Here is a 15,255-nt window from a genome sequence, read left to right on the forward strand (position 1 = left end):
CATACATCCGTTTCAATGCTGAATCGAAGCTCGTATAATATCGATTGCTTTTTTTAAATCTAATTGTCTACCCGGTTTAGGCAATATACTAAAGGCCTGTTTTACCATCTTTTTTATGTCAGGTGACAAAACTTACGTTAGGCTTTTTAACTCTTTTCTGAAAGTGCGAAACAGACCCCAAGTGTCGTACAAATAAACGTGGTATGAAGTAAGAGTTATGCAGTTTTTTGTCACACTTCAACTTAGGGCACCTCTCAAATCTCAGAGCTTGACACACTGACTAACTATTCCGACGTTATAACCGCATTCATTTGTAAATCTATATACGGCTAAATAGCCGTGTATAGATAAACTAAATAGTTTATAACGCAAATAGACATGACCAGATGTTTGCTAGTAAGTATATTACCAAAACTGAACGAACCACAAAATATTAAAAAATATTAAAATCAGAGACTATACCACTGAACTCCAAGAACTTCTACAACAAACACAAATTTAATTTTTACTTATATATTAGATATATATATCAATCAATAAAAATTTGCTATCGTCACCATTAATTAAAATCACAATCAAAATACCAAAGTATTTAATATTTGTTTTGTGTACCTATTGAAAGAAAACTGAGACTTCTTCACCTCACTGCTATGTATGGTATTTATCACAGATTACCGCACTTGTATAAATATTTGACTAATCTCACTAACGATTTTAATTATTTAGCAACCAAAATTAAATAATAATTGATATTTAAATATTCTCTTAACAAATATATCTCTTCTTCTCTCTCTTCTCTCGTAATGTAATGCCCCAATAGTGCATTTAAACGATTACTAAAAAAAAAAAATTTTTTTTTTTAGTAAAGTCTTTATGTAGTTTGACTTTAGCTTAAAAGTTTTGCTTACACCTGGAGTGGAGCCTTCGTCATTTTGCATGTTTAAATATTTTGTTGTTTTGTAGCTTCTAGCAATGAAGCGCGTTAATTAACCTATCTTTATTATACGAGCCGATTAAGCAAACATTCACCATAGGTCATATTATAATATCATAATGCACTGCACACACATCAGCATTTCTATGTATATTAAACCACCATTGAAGGTCCTTGGGCCTTCATAAATGCTAATTTGGCTATACCCAAAACTAATTTGATAAAATCTGCCATCCTTGGCATGGCATCCATGTTTCATATGGCAAAAGATGGCAAGATTTTAAGTACAATCAATTTATATTATCATCCAGGTCCTGATTTTCTATTAGGTTATCACTTAACACACTTTTGTCAACAGTCTGTGACGTAAACTATTACAATCCTTCCATAGATCCTATTTCATCTAATACAAACAATATTATAATACATTTTAGTCGAAAATATGCTTTGATAATATTTCAAAAGAAAACAGGGTGCAGTTTAACGGTTCTTAATTGCAATGGGGTTAAAGAAGTTTATTTACACATAATTGGCCATGGCCGAACTTTTTTTTATTTTGAGAAATCTGTATTTACCACCATAAACATTGTAACCTTGATTTATTTTGTTAACACTTGTTGTTTTGATCTAACTGAAACTTTCGGAAATTTTCGGAATTTTCGGAATGCACCGTTTTGCCACTCGCACTGTATACAAAATCGTTTTAATCAATTTGTTTGTATAATTTTTTTTTTTTTTTTTTTCATATATTGAAAACATATTTAACGATATGAGGTATCGGTATAATTGTTTAAAATATACGACTTGTAAGAACAAATCAAATTAGTATGAAGGAGCGTTCAAATTTACGTCAAAAAATGCATTTAGTGCAACGGTAAGATTACAATACCATAGAGAATCAGATCCCTGACTGAGATGCAATCGATAGCTATTGTCTAAACGAGGCGGAAGATTACATATTTTGCTGTGTTTTACACATCATGCTTTGGCCTATTTCCTTCTAAACATCTATCACATGACTCAAGCTTCCTATTGTGTCATTTCATAGTGTACCCTCATATATTCAGACTAGATAAATGAGTACCGATAATAATGTGGCACACCGAGAGTTAAAAAAAAGCGATAATAATGGATGAAGCTCAGAAATGTGACCATTGAAGACACTGATAAAAATCGTACATCGAACGCATTCCAGACCACGCTTTTATTTTTTCATATAGTATTCACATTTGTACATAGAATATATGCACTCCATTTTTCCTAACTTGTCTTATAATGTAAATAATCTTTTTATTATTTTTTTGTGTAGAGTATGTTAAGTTACAAATAACTTTTAAATAAAAAATGCAACAAAATAAATAAAAACAAAGAAAATGAAAAGATATTTTCTTTATGTAAGTGTTTTTATTATTTCGTACCCAAGAGATTGTTTACAAAGTAAGACAGGTAAGAAAATTAGACTGCTAGAGTAGTCTGAACTGCGATTTAATGTGAAGCATGCGTATGGATGCATAAAACTGTAAAGCGTGAAGCGTCCAGCTCGAGGACACAGTTTTTTTTTTTTTCAAAGAACCCATTCAAATCCCAAAAAAGAGTGTCCTTTCGCTAGATGATAGAAACCAAGCTGTATAAACACACGGTCTAGGCGTAATATGAATACATAATATAAAGGTTACTTATTGATAGTTTAATGCTAATCGCACATTATAGTAAACGCCCGCGGCGAAATGCTAATGTCCTCATTAGTGCACATTCTTATTTGTAGTAGGGTAAACACCCAATGATTGACACTAAGGGTTGCCAAAATATCTTTTAAAAATATTACAGAAGAAAGCAATGTCTTTACTGGTAAAACCATTGGTTTTATAAGAAAGCTAAATATAGAGGCATACCGAGTATTCCAATCCTAATAAAATAAAGTTATTATAACAAGTAAATAAGTTATTTAGACATGAATAACATTGATTGTTTACCGTTTTGCCATTAAAAGGACCATTGGCCCTGCAGATATTGAAATAGAAAGGAAGGTAATAAGTGTTAGGGTTGATGTAAAGCTCATTAACATTCCTAATCTTATTATTATTGTTCAACTACAAATGTTATTGTTTGAGTATATTTTAATTTTGAGTACATGTCAATAATTGGTGGGTTGACTGTAATAAGTATGCTTACCCTACATAAATAACGTGTGACATGCGGTGCGTGCTTTAATGCGCGATCAACTTAAATGTTATTTAGGAACGCAATACATTTTTAATCTGGAGGATTACGCCTAGCCTTGCGATTTAAGGATTGTGGGAGGTGCGTTGGGGGGCAAGGTCGCGCGGGGTCAGGCGGTTGCGTCTACGGCGATGACGTACCTTGATGCAGTTGCCTATCGCAGAGCTTACAAATGACGAGCTGCATGGTCCCCTTGGGCCCGATGAAGGAGCGGTCACACAGCGGGCAGTAGCGACCGATGCGATACGCCCTATGTACGCACACACACATACGGACCGTACGCGCACAAGCACCGGAACACAGAAACACGCCATTAGTATCAATCGAGACCTCGCCGGGCACGGTCTCACCTCTCTATACTTTGTTACTTCTCCGTTGGCTCAGTTAAATTTTTATAAAAAAAAAGAAAAAAAAATTGTTTATATATTTAATATACTTACATAAATATTGTAATTGTATAATATTCTAAAAGACCCAATTACCTCAATAAATTAAAGTAGAAAAAAAAAAGCGTAAATATATGCTCAAGATGTCACATATAAGATTAAACATTGTAAACACCTTTTAATGATAAGACATAATATATAAACATAATACATACAACATATAAATTAAGTATATTTAATTTGTGTATTTTTATTATAGAAATCCTTAAATAGATTTTGTACACAAAATGTTAAACCAAAAAGTACTGAAAAAACATTAAGACAAAAGAAAGGCGAGTATTTTAAAAGTAACATTCGTGTAAAGAGCCAGAAAACAAGTAACAAAGTGTTCGTAGTTAGTGAACGCTTAAAATGAAGTTTAGAATAACGCCCGTGTTAGTCGACAAGTATGAAATGGTGTTAGTTTGTATTGCCATGGCTGAAGTGATGATGTTGACATCCATAGCCACACGATGAAAACATTAACTGAGGCAACATTTAACAGCTAATAATACAAATATTATAGTTGAAACTACCAAAAAGAGAACAGCAATAAGTAGCATGTTGCATCAATTAAATAAAAAATATAATCGAGAAATAAATAACCAGTAAACATTAAATGAAAATCGGACAGTAAAATAGGTTTGATTAATAACGATACACATAAAAGCATGAAGTTAATTAATTATGCTGAAATATATTTTGGTATTGTAACAGAAATAGACTACAAGTTTTTATTTAAAAAAAAAAAGTCCCTTTTGGCATTAAAATATAAAGGTAAACTGTATTAAGTAAGTACTACTGCTATTTTAATCAAGATTGTATTGACAGATTTCAAATTAGATTTGGGTTGACTAATTGGAAATATGTTGATATATCGAAGGTCACCTATGTAAATATTGTCATTTAAATAGGTGATACAAAGTTTTTAACCAATCATTCAATTTGCTTAAGCCCGAAAAATAATAAATGTATTTTTATAATAGGCATATATCTGTTAATTTTAAAATCATAGCAATTAAGTATTTTTTTCATTAAATCACTTACACTGTAATCAGTAATTTACCAATATAAGCTATGTGGTAAAAACTTAGGTAGAAACTAAGATAGGTGTATAATCGTGTCAAAAAGGACTTTTATCCAATAACAATTCTATACTTACAAGTTTTGTCATAAGTAAAAGAAAATTTCGTGTAAATTGTCCAAAATGTCCATTCGTACCTGCTTTACTGACCTACAAAGATTGTTTGCGTGCATATAATACTTAAAAATGAAGCACCTTCAAGTATTAAACACATATTTACTAAAGGATAATATAATAAAAATATAACAACAAACAACCTCCGTAACTTAAGTAATCATAAAAATATCTTACGTATGAAGAGATGTGTGACATGCAACTTACAGTTAATACCAAATTCTACTAAATAATAACTATTACTTAATTTTTATCTGTTTCATCTGCGTTTTATGCTCTTAGTTTATATAGGGACGTTGATTGTGTCTTACACAAATTTAAAGCATGATAAAAATCGTGATCAGATTCACTAATTTCTTGTTTCACATTTGAAAATGGCGCCTAACATACGCCATATTGAATTTTTTCAAAAAATGTATAGCAAATGACATGGCTATGAGAGGATTTTTTTTATATTCCACTACAAGTTAGTCCTTAACTGCAATCTCACTTGTTAGTAAGTGATGATGCAGTCTTGAGATCATAAACTGTTTCGGGTATGGCACCCCCAATCAGTTTTACGCGGCATAATCTGTTAATAAGATGGTAACGACGCGGCCGAGCCTTCCACTAGATGGATGTTGTAAAGAATCTAACGATAGCCCATATACATCCAATTCGGTACAGGTATTTAAGAGTTGTGGGGGACTAAAGAAACTTACATACATACATAAAACCTTATACTCCATTTTTGGCAAAAAAGTTGTTCTAAATGAATTAAGCATAGTAAGTATTAAATAGAATTTGGCAGTCGGATTTTGTGCTGAGTAAGAACGCATGGGGGTCTTATATTATGCGGGGTCAAAATGCTACAATAATACCAGAGACAAAGCGGATGTCGACAGTGAAGACAGGGCCTTGCGTGTAAAATTTAAAAGAAAACAAACTCAGCTGAGTTGGAGTTTGTTCTGCCGATTTGTATGGATGATATCAACACTAAGCGTAAGTAAGATCTCAAGTAAACTACCTGCATGTATTAAAGTTACACTTCAGGTTTGACTTGTGTAAGATTTGTAGTTAACAAATGTGTAACCGGATATACTTCAATTTGATAATTTGTAAGAGGCCGGCTATCAATATCAAATGACAAATATAGTTTATACAAGAGACTCCTAGTAATTTAAAATTATCGTCGGAGTTGAGTTCATAATCTGTCATTTATATATAACTGACAAATCATGACGTCGTTCGTATAAAACAATAAATTAACGTTTACGTTGATCTAACGTTTGTAACTTGAAAAAATTAAGTTACTCTGACTCCATACTTCGACAGATTTACGCCAACTTTTGACATGTTTGTTTACTTTACCCGTTAAGCGTCCCTTTAAGACTCAAGTGTTCCAAATCGTTTTCCCTTATAACGTTCCTAAATACACATAAACTACTATTCTAATATATTGATATTCAATATCAGAAAGAAATCCTTATGTAATTGTGGCGAAGGGTTAGATGGTAAATATGTATATCCTCAGTGGGAATTTTAAATCTGAGAGTGCCAAGTATGAGATTTTACGTTTACTTATTCGATCGCGTAAAAGTTAACTATGATTTATATGGTATCGAAAGAGTGCCATCTAGTTACAATACTGGAAAACCGTACTGTAACTAGATTGCACTCTTTCGATACCATATAAATCGTAGTTAACTTTCATGCGATCGAATAAGTAAACGGAGGTAGAAAATCTCATTCTTGGCACGCTAAACAGTAGTTTGGGCTCTATGAAGAAAGTGACATGGAAAACGATTAGGAACGCATTGGTATTCTTGAACAATTGGACGGGTTTAAAAGCCGACACTCAAGGCTCAGGGATGGGAGAGCTTGTTAGTCATTTAACACGCATGAGATGACGTGAAAACACAATCGTCTACCAAGACCAGTTAAAATACACATAAATCTTTGGATAAAAATAATTGTACTTTTATGCTGCGTCCCTCGTTATATCGGCTTCACGTTTTGCCGGTGCCCCTCTTGTTTTTACTTGAAAAACAATACCGAGTCATTTTAAGTAACATATCGTTTCAATTTTTAGATATTATGAAAGATATTTTAGTTAATTTTAATACTCTGATATCAGTTTATAAAATAATTAGTAGAACCAGAACCAAAGAATTGTTGTCTCAATCAGCTGTATCAGTCATTAGTATATTCCATCATAAAAGATAAATCTTCCGAAATATACACATACGTCCAGGTCCTACCTATAATTATAGAAAATACAAAATATATTTTCAGATTTCACTGAGTCAATTATTAATCTTTAATTATCTTAATTTAATTATAAGACTGACTAGGACACAAGAAGTTTAAGAGTATTCAGCTAAGTTGGACCTGCTAAGACTGGACCTATAATATTTCAAAATCGCAACAAATAAACAAAATCTTACTATTTAAAGTGAGAATGGATCTAAAAGGTAATTAATGGGGATCAAATCTTTGGCTGGTTAAATAAATCTTATAAATATTGTTCTTAATTTATTCATTATATTTCATGTAATTCTATATTGATCATAAACATATTGAGTGGCTTGAAGTAGAATGAATAAAACTAAAATGAAATATATCTTTTATAGGTTATAAGATATATATCTACCAGTCCTTTGGCTTAAAGGCTTGCGCACATAGGAGCCTACCGCGTCGCAAAGCATTACATTCCAAAAAAATGCATTTATAATTATTTTTTATCCATTATACAATAATTGAAAAGTGCACAATCATGTTAGTATATAAAAAGCTTTGAAAGTCAAAGAAGTATTTTTTAATACTAATATTTGAACTATTAATATTTCTACTATTAATCAAAAAACACAAATTTAAATGCATACATAAATCGACTTTTACTTAGTTATCCGCTTCAGTTAAAAATTTATTGAATACATCATTTAATTAAATCAATAAAATATTGCTACTTATAGTATATGTTTAATCATTTTTAATAAAATTTTTTGTATCAATAGTATAATCCAGTTTTTTTTGAATAATTTAGATTTGTGTAATAATTATGTAAAATGCGTTGCGGTAGGGTAAATCCCCGCGTGCGTGAAAACTCTCATTACTAAAAACATATTAACCAACTATCGATATAATTATGAGTATTTCTGACGTATCTTTTTATTAATAGCACTTAAAGCCACTCTATCTAATTCAACAAAATTACGAACTCCATAAAACACCATAGTTGTGTAACATTTTTGGCCAATAATATTAGATAAGGTATATTAGATCTAACATAAGTCTATATTTTATGAAAGACTAAACTTGGTACATATACTTAAAACCAACATAGCATATATAAACATACTAAGATATTGTACGGAATTCGGCAATATATTTAAATCAATAGTACAACGAATCACACACAAGAGTTAAAGTTGAATCATTGAGTTACACAGGTGTTTGGGGAAATTTAGTTAATCATGGAAGCTTCTTTTGTTGTTTTTTTTTTGTATTTTTCTAGTTTCTAGCGCACAAAATACCAAGCGGATCACTTAATGTTCAGTGATCACCGCCACCCATAAACATCTGCAGCACCACCAATGCGTTGCCCTCTTTTAAGGCACTTGGTTTATCCGACCCTAACGCCACCCCAAATATTGTCAATTATTATATGAAATCAGGAGAATATTAACTTTATTTATTTATATTGCTATCAAAATATAATCATGGAAAACGTCATAAACAACCAACCTTTTTAATTTTACGCGTCCCCGTCATACTATTCCACCTTGTATATATTTTTTTATAATATTATATTGTGTTATGCTACTGCAGTCGCTAAGCGGTCGCTAGAGACCTGTCTCTTTAGCAACTGCCGAATATATCCAGAGTAAGCCTAATGTTAAGAAAGCTATAAGACAGCCTAAACTTTCATATAAACACCTGTAAACGCGAAATGATAATGCGTTTTTATAAATTGTAATATACTGAGATCGAAGGATCGTGTCGTGTTTTCCCAACAAATAAAAATCTCATCAATAAGCCATAGAAACAGTCAATAAAAATTCCGTCAGTTTCATCAACACGTGAACTAAATAAATTGATCACGCTTCACTTATGTAAATCATAGTGCATTCACAACACCATTTATTCGCACAAAGTACAATGAAAAAGAGGCTTAAAACTAACTAATATATACAAGCAAAAGTGTTTATCCTTCCTTAACTTAGCAACGAATCAACCTTTTTTTTGAGAGGACGAACAGTAACATCAGGTTCCTTTTTATCCCAGAAAAACAAACAGTTCCTACGGGACTTGTAAACTACCGTAATTAAGCTCGGGCAGCACCTAGTTTGCTAGCATCCACAAAAAGTGAAAGATTATAGCAAATTAAACTCAATGTTGATGTCTTTGAGGAAACCTGCAAGTCTGAGAGTTCTCCTTAATGTCCTCAAAGAAACAGTGTGGAGTCCACCAATCCGACCTGGGTAAGCGTGGTGGACTACGGCCTTAACAACTTAATATATAAGGGGTCACTGGTCCCGACCCACAATGAGAAGGTCCCCATAGTGGGCCGCTAATGGGTTGATATGATGAAGCTTAGTGTTCATTGTTTATCATGGAATATCGCAAAGTAACGCCTGCTTCTATCCAATACCGTATATTGTACAATGATTCAACTAAAACCGACAGTGTTACAACAAGTTAAACGGAATTGTTTTACCTTGCGCACGGCGTGCAAAGCGAGTGCGAGTAGACCTTGTGCCCGCCCGGACCGCGCCGAGTCTGGTGATGCCACTCTGCGCCGTCCGTGCTCACACTGCCCATACCGCCCGGGGTACCAGCACCCCCCGGGGTAGAGATAACTCCCGGAGTTCCAGCACCCCCCGACGTGCCGGCTACCCCCGGAGTACCGGAGGGACCTGCTACACTGCCGCCCGCCCCGCTCGGCTCCCGCGCACCGCACGATTTACAGATTGCACATTCAACACAGTGCCACCGCCCTGGAAGAGATTGCTTGAATATTAAAATCTATCCTACTTATATTATAAATGCATATTTGTTTTTTACCAATGTTCATCTGCTGAAACTCACAAACAGATAGTTAACATTGGTTTCTGTAAAATCGGTTAACGGAAGATAATGTAAGGCTTTTTGTAAATAGTTTAGTAGGAAATAAATGGGTGCTTATTGCTATACTTAGAAGGACATTGGGAATTTAGGCAACCTTACTAATCCAAACAAAAAATAACGTACCTAGGCTTCAAATGAATAAATTCCCTAAGAAGTAAAACTCCGCTAGTGAGTTGGAAATGCTTAGGCCTATCGTGCCTCTCTCACGCTCGGCTCAGGCGGAACGTGACAATGAGTCAAGCTACTCCGTGCATGCAGCCGGCGTTCATCGATTTATAACACTTTTAACATTTATAACACGTTATCAAAGAAGAATATCCCATCTCATGTAGACATATATCGGACCCGCTTACCATTAGGCACGGATTGCAGCCCCACACAATAGATATGGAAGCCGCGATCGCACAGGTCGCAGAACAACATCTTCTCCGCATCGGCAGGCAGGGAACAACCGCAGCACGTCTTACACTCTGCACACTGCCACGCGTACTCCCGGCACTTCCGGATCGTATCCGGACCTAGTTCTACGCATGACGGGTGCACTGAAAGCGTAAAAAAAATCATTATCATACTATGTTTACTTTTTATGAAGCATCCCGTACAACTCGTAGTACGACTCTTATAAGAATGCTGGTGTGCATTCTTATAAGAGTCGTACTACGAGTTGTACGGCGACTGAATGACGGTAGTTTGATAACTTCGACACTAAGTCTCCGGGATATGACGGCGGCTTTTGTGTGTAAACTCCGTGTCGTTACGAGTTATACTTTACACTTTATTAAGACCAAGTATTAAAAACTGAAACTACTTGACACAATATTGAAATTTTGAAGCGAGTAGCCAAAATGTTTGGGGGGCTGGAATATCGCTCGAATTCTCTTTCGGGGGATCCCAGCACGCACTTATAAGTTGTGTTTTAAATGATTAAAATATCAGATGATTTAACAGTGAAGGAAAACATTCTGAGTAAACCAGCATGCTGAGAGTTCCAAAAAATGTTTTCAAAGGTGTGTGGAGTCCACCAATCCGAACTGAAACAGCGTGGTGGACTACCACGTGCCTCGTGCCCTGTAGCGGGCCTGTAATGGGTTGATATCATAAAGATGATGATATTATGTGTGAGTTACTGACACAATATCACTTTTGGTTGTACTTTAGCCAAACGCACACACGCGGCAAATGCAAACTGTTTAACAAGGATTATTCCACTGGGTTACAGTAAAGGCTGTACTAACGCCTTAGCATTGCAGTTGGTGCAGACGTGAAAACGGTCGTGCGTATACTTGCAGTTGGAATCCATCAGCTTGTGCACAGGGCAAGTATTTAACTATTACGACGATTACTTAACACAGTACGTAGGTATTCCACTAGGTACGGGCGTTACTCACGCTAGGGGTTGCAGTTGTGCATCATAAGCTAGCACACGCGGAAAATCTCAACTATTACACGTGCAGCTATTTTACACAGTTAACACTTACTTTACTGGGGTTCAGTACCGGTGTTACTCACACTTGGCGTTGCAGTTGGCGCAGACGAGGAAGCGCTCGTGCTTGTACTTGCAGTTGAAATCCATCAGCTTGTACACACGGCAAGTATTTAACTATATCGACGATTATTTAACACAGTAAATACGTAGGATTCCACTGGGGTACAGTACGGGCATTACCCAAGCTTGGCGTTGCAGTCGGCGTAGACGAGGAAGCGCTCGTGCTTGTACGTCAGTTGTGCATCGAGAGCTAGCACACGCGGCCAGTTTCAACTATGCAGCTATTTTACACAGTAAACACATATTCCACTGGGGTACAGTACGGGCGTTACTCACGCTTGGCGTTGCAGTTGGCGCAGACGAGGAAGCGCTCGTGCGTGTACTTGCGGTTGGCCTCCAGCCGAAGCTTGCACACGCGGCAAGTGTCCACCACCTCCTCTTCCTTGAGGCTGATTGCAGAGTTTGACGCTTCAGTGTGACTGCTGCGCTTCGTTTTTGTTATCTTTTTCCGCTGTACACAAATTACTAATTTAATCAATTTATACAAAAACCGGAAAAATGGCGTGTCTTACGATAAATCTTTTTTTCCGATGGATGGCGCAGAATCAGATATTTACAAAACTTTAGCACTTTTATTTGCATGAACTGAATTCGATAATTATGATGTTTTTTTTAATTAATAATTATTATAGAACGAAGCAATTTTGAAACGTCAAGTATGTCTGTTTGCAGTGACTCTACCGGCACTCTCTAATAGCACCGGTTCGGAAAGCGGATTCTACTGAGAAGAGCCGGCAAGAAACTCATTAGTTGCTCTTTTCCAACATCAACATTTACAATAATTTTCTATCTTGCGGGAGGTAAGAGCGAAGCTGGCTGCTTCCAAATACGCTTAATAAGTGTGCGCTTTCTCAGCAGTGTGATGTCGTGAGTCTGATAATGACGACGATGATACTTGATTATTCAGTTGTTCACAAATGTAAACGCGAACAAATCGGTGGTACAGTGGCGTGAAGGAGAAACAAAAATACACATGCATATTAATTTTTGCCGTTATAACATTAGAGCGATGAAAAAGGAGGAGGCTTAATATATAACTTTACGCCTATCACAAGTTTTAAATTACATGATAAATATTAGAGTAATTCAAAGCAATAATTGCTCAAAAAAAGTGTTTTTTAGGGGGTTATTATTTCCTAAACAAGCGCTCCATTATTAATCCAAAAGCTGGATATATTAAATTATTATTATTAATAAACCACGAAGCGAAGATATTAACAAAATGTTAATTAGGGAAAATGGCACGACGGTATTTTTTCGCGCGCCCAGTTAATCCGACATACAGCCAGCATCGTTGCTCATACAGTCGCTGCATACAGTAAATTAAAATAAAGTGAATATTTTCGTACATAACTCGCTATGAATTGTGAATAATTTGATCGAATGAAATATTAGTTTATCATATTTAATAAAATCCAAAAAACATTTTCACAAAAAAAAATGCGTACTATAAAAAAATACCCTATAAAAACTCTGTTGGTTTAAAAAAAAAAACGAATCTGTATTACACGGTTAAATTAAGAATGGTTCATCTTCATACATATTACTTGCAGTGAGGTACAAAACTTTAACTGAATCGGGATATCATAAATAAAACACAATTTCGGTAATGTTAAACAAAACACGCATGTCTAATTTCTTGGATTATGAGCTTTATACCGATGTAGTAAGATCCAAGTTACGAGCATGTGTGATGAAAAAATTAATATCACATCAAGCAGCCGATGGGCGAAAATTCCCCTCATCAATCCTGCTTCTTTATGTCTTTACTGTCACTTACTTTAGCATTCCTATGGGTCTCAGTGTCGGAGTCGTCAGTGGAGGAGAATCGCGAGCCCCACTCTTGCTCTGACTCCGAACTGTACTCCGCGGGAGAAGGCGGCGCGGGGGGTGCAGCTAGCGCTGTGTTCAGGGGGAAGTACCTGGACCAATAAATATAAATAAATAAATAACTATACTACGACAATACACACATCGCCATCTTTGTTTTTTTTTTATTGGTCAACTTAAGAGTAAAACAATTAACGACAACTAGGTCACTCACCTCATCTCAAACAACACAGAGTTTATGTGACAAGGTAAAAGATAAATGATATTAATTTAAAAAAAAACAAAATTAAGTTGCAATCACAACCCTACCAGTAGTCAGTACACAACATAGCAAGTTTTTGATTACAACTTGTACATAGATGACATACCAGATCCCTACCCCACGCAACATTCTCACTGATAAAGTTATTTTACAACAAAATTCTTTAAGGTGCCCTTTCATATTAAATGTTATTAGTGTTAATCTAGCCCCTAAAGTAAGCGTGGCTTGTGTTACGGGTACTAAGATAGCTGTTGAATATTTTTTTACGAACATAATACACATAAATATAAGTATTTATGTGTATTATGTTCGTAAAAAAATACAGATGAACACCCAGCCACTGAAAAACAATCACGTTCATCACACAAACATTTTCCAGTTGTGGGAATCGAACCAACGGTCTAGAACTCAGAACGCAGGGCCGGTGAGGCCCACTGATAAATAAATAAATGGAAATATTGGACGCACCGCAGTTCCTCGGGCGTGTAGAGCCGGTAGCAGTGCTGGTACTGGCCGGGTAGCAGCGCGTGCGGGTAGAAGCCGGCCGGCGGCTGCACGCGCACCTGTGGCGGCGCGGCCGGCGGCGGCCGGCGGCGTTGCACGGTCAGCGACTGCAGGTCGGCGCACGCAGGCCGCCGCGAAGCGTTCAGGCGCGCGTTCCAATCGCTGGCCGACGCGATTGCCGCGGCCGCCATCTCCTGCGACAGTCGCGTTCACAATAATCGACGTAGTTCAACGGAAAGGATCCAAACCACATTTCGGAATTTATACCACTATTCTCACTCTCGTTTCTTAATAATTTGATTGCTCAGCACCAACAAATTGACACATAAGTTTAACTAATTTCCTAAATTATATACAGACAAGTTAACTAATATTTTTGTAATGTACATCTGTAACTGACTTAGTATACGTTTTGGCTAGCTGTAAGTATACTAAGGATTTAAATAAATAAATAAATGGGGAACTTAGGTCCTCACAAATAAATGTGGTATAACACATTAAAATAAATAAATACAAAATTCATTTATTTCAAGTAAGCCTTATTTATAAGCACTTTTGAAACGTACAACTATTGCTTCGATAATAACTATTGCGTCGTATTCCAGTACTTTTCACACCCTTTGAAAGGAGCTGCCAGTTGGGGTGTCGCCTGCTCGGATTCGATTTAAAATTGCAACAGTTTGCAGTTATTTTATTTTGTAATTTTCGGTACATTGTACGCTCAGAGAAAATCAGAGTGATTATAAATGGAACAAAGGAAAAAGAAAAGAGGAGAAAGGGACGGCAAATCAAAAGTAGGGGAATAGCAGTAAAACTGACCCTAGAAAATGAGAAGATTGGAAATGTTGTATTGGAAAGCAGTGGAAGCTTAAGTCAAAGGGCACAGATTAGTAAGGAAGATTTATCGAAACATTTTTATTATTCTCTATAAATAAGTTATGGCAATTAGTTGAGATGATCATAATACACTTACTTGTCTAAGTTTTTCAGGGTCAATCTTCGGCAGTTCAGGTTTTTGTTCAAGCTTTTGCTCTTTCAAATCCACCGTTTCTGTCTTAACGCCAGGTTTAACTTCCTCAACCACCACTTCGGGTTCAGTAAGTTGCTTCTGCCGTTGATGACTTCTGTACTCTTCGTATTTATGCGGGTAGTCTGACAGCATTATGTCTAAGACTTCACTGGCGTCCACTGCTGTTATGCCTAGTCAAAGTGAAAAGCAGTTTGTTT

The 15,255-nt window shown here is 35.8% G+C and overlaps 1 protein-coding gene across 4 annotated transcripts in view; it reads right to left on the reverse strand.

Moving 5' to 3' along the window:
- The window catches only part of LOC120631349, a 31,654-nt gene that overhangs the window by 4,166 nt on the left and 12,233 nt on the right, over window positions 1-15,255 (reverse strand). For 2 of the 4 annotated variants that reach the window (XM_039900864.1, XM_039900863.1), the window contains 7 exons: window positions 15,002-15,228; window positions 13,993-14,222; window positions 13,213-13,354; window positions 11,709-11,883; window positions 10,240-10,428; window positions 9,477-9,756; window positions 3,295-3,404 (listed from right to left, as the gene is read on the reverse strand). In XM_039900864.1, coding sequence (XP_039756798.1) covers window positions 3,295-3,404; window positions 9,477-9,756; window positions 10,240-10,428; window positions 11,709-11,883; window positions 13,213-13,354; window positions 13,993-14,222; window positions 15,002-15,228 — 1,353 coding nt within the window. Of the gene's footprint in view, window positions 1-3,294; window positions 3,405-6,735; window positions 6,797-9,476; window positions 9,757-10,239; window positions 10,429-11,708; window positions 11,884-13,212; window positions 13,355-13,992; window positions 14,223-15,001; window positions 15,229-15,255 lie in introns of those variants that run through there. The other 2 variants (XM_039900865.1, XM_039900866.1) reach the window with 2 other exon arrangements.

Source organism: Pararge aegeria, chromosome 18 (genome assembly GCF_905163445.1).
Source record: "Pararge aegeria chromosome 18, ilParAegt1.1, whole genome shotgun sequence".
In the NCBI taxonomy this organism is placed as follows: domain Eukaryota; kingdom Metazoa; phylum Arthropoda; class Insecta; order Lepidoptera; family Nymphalidae; genus Pararge; species Pararge aegeria.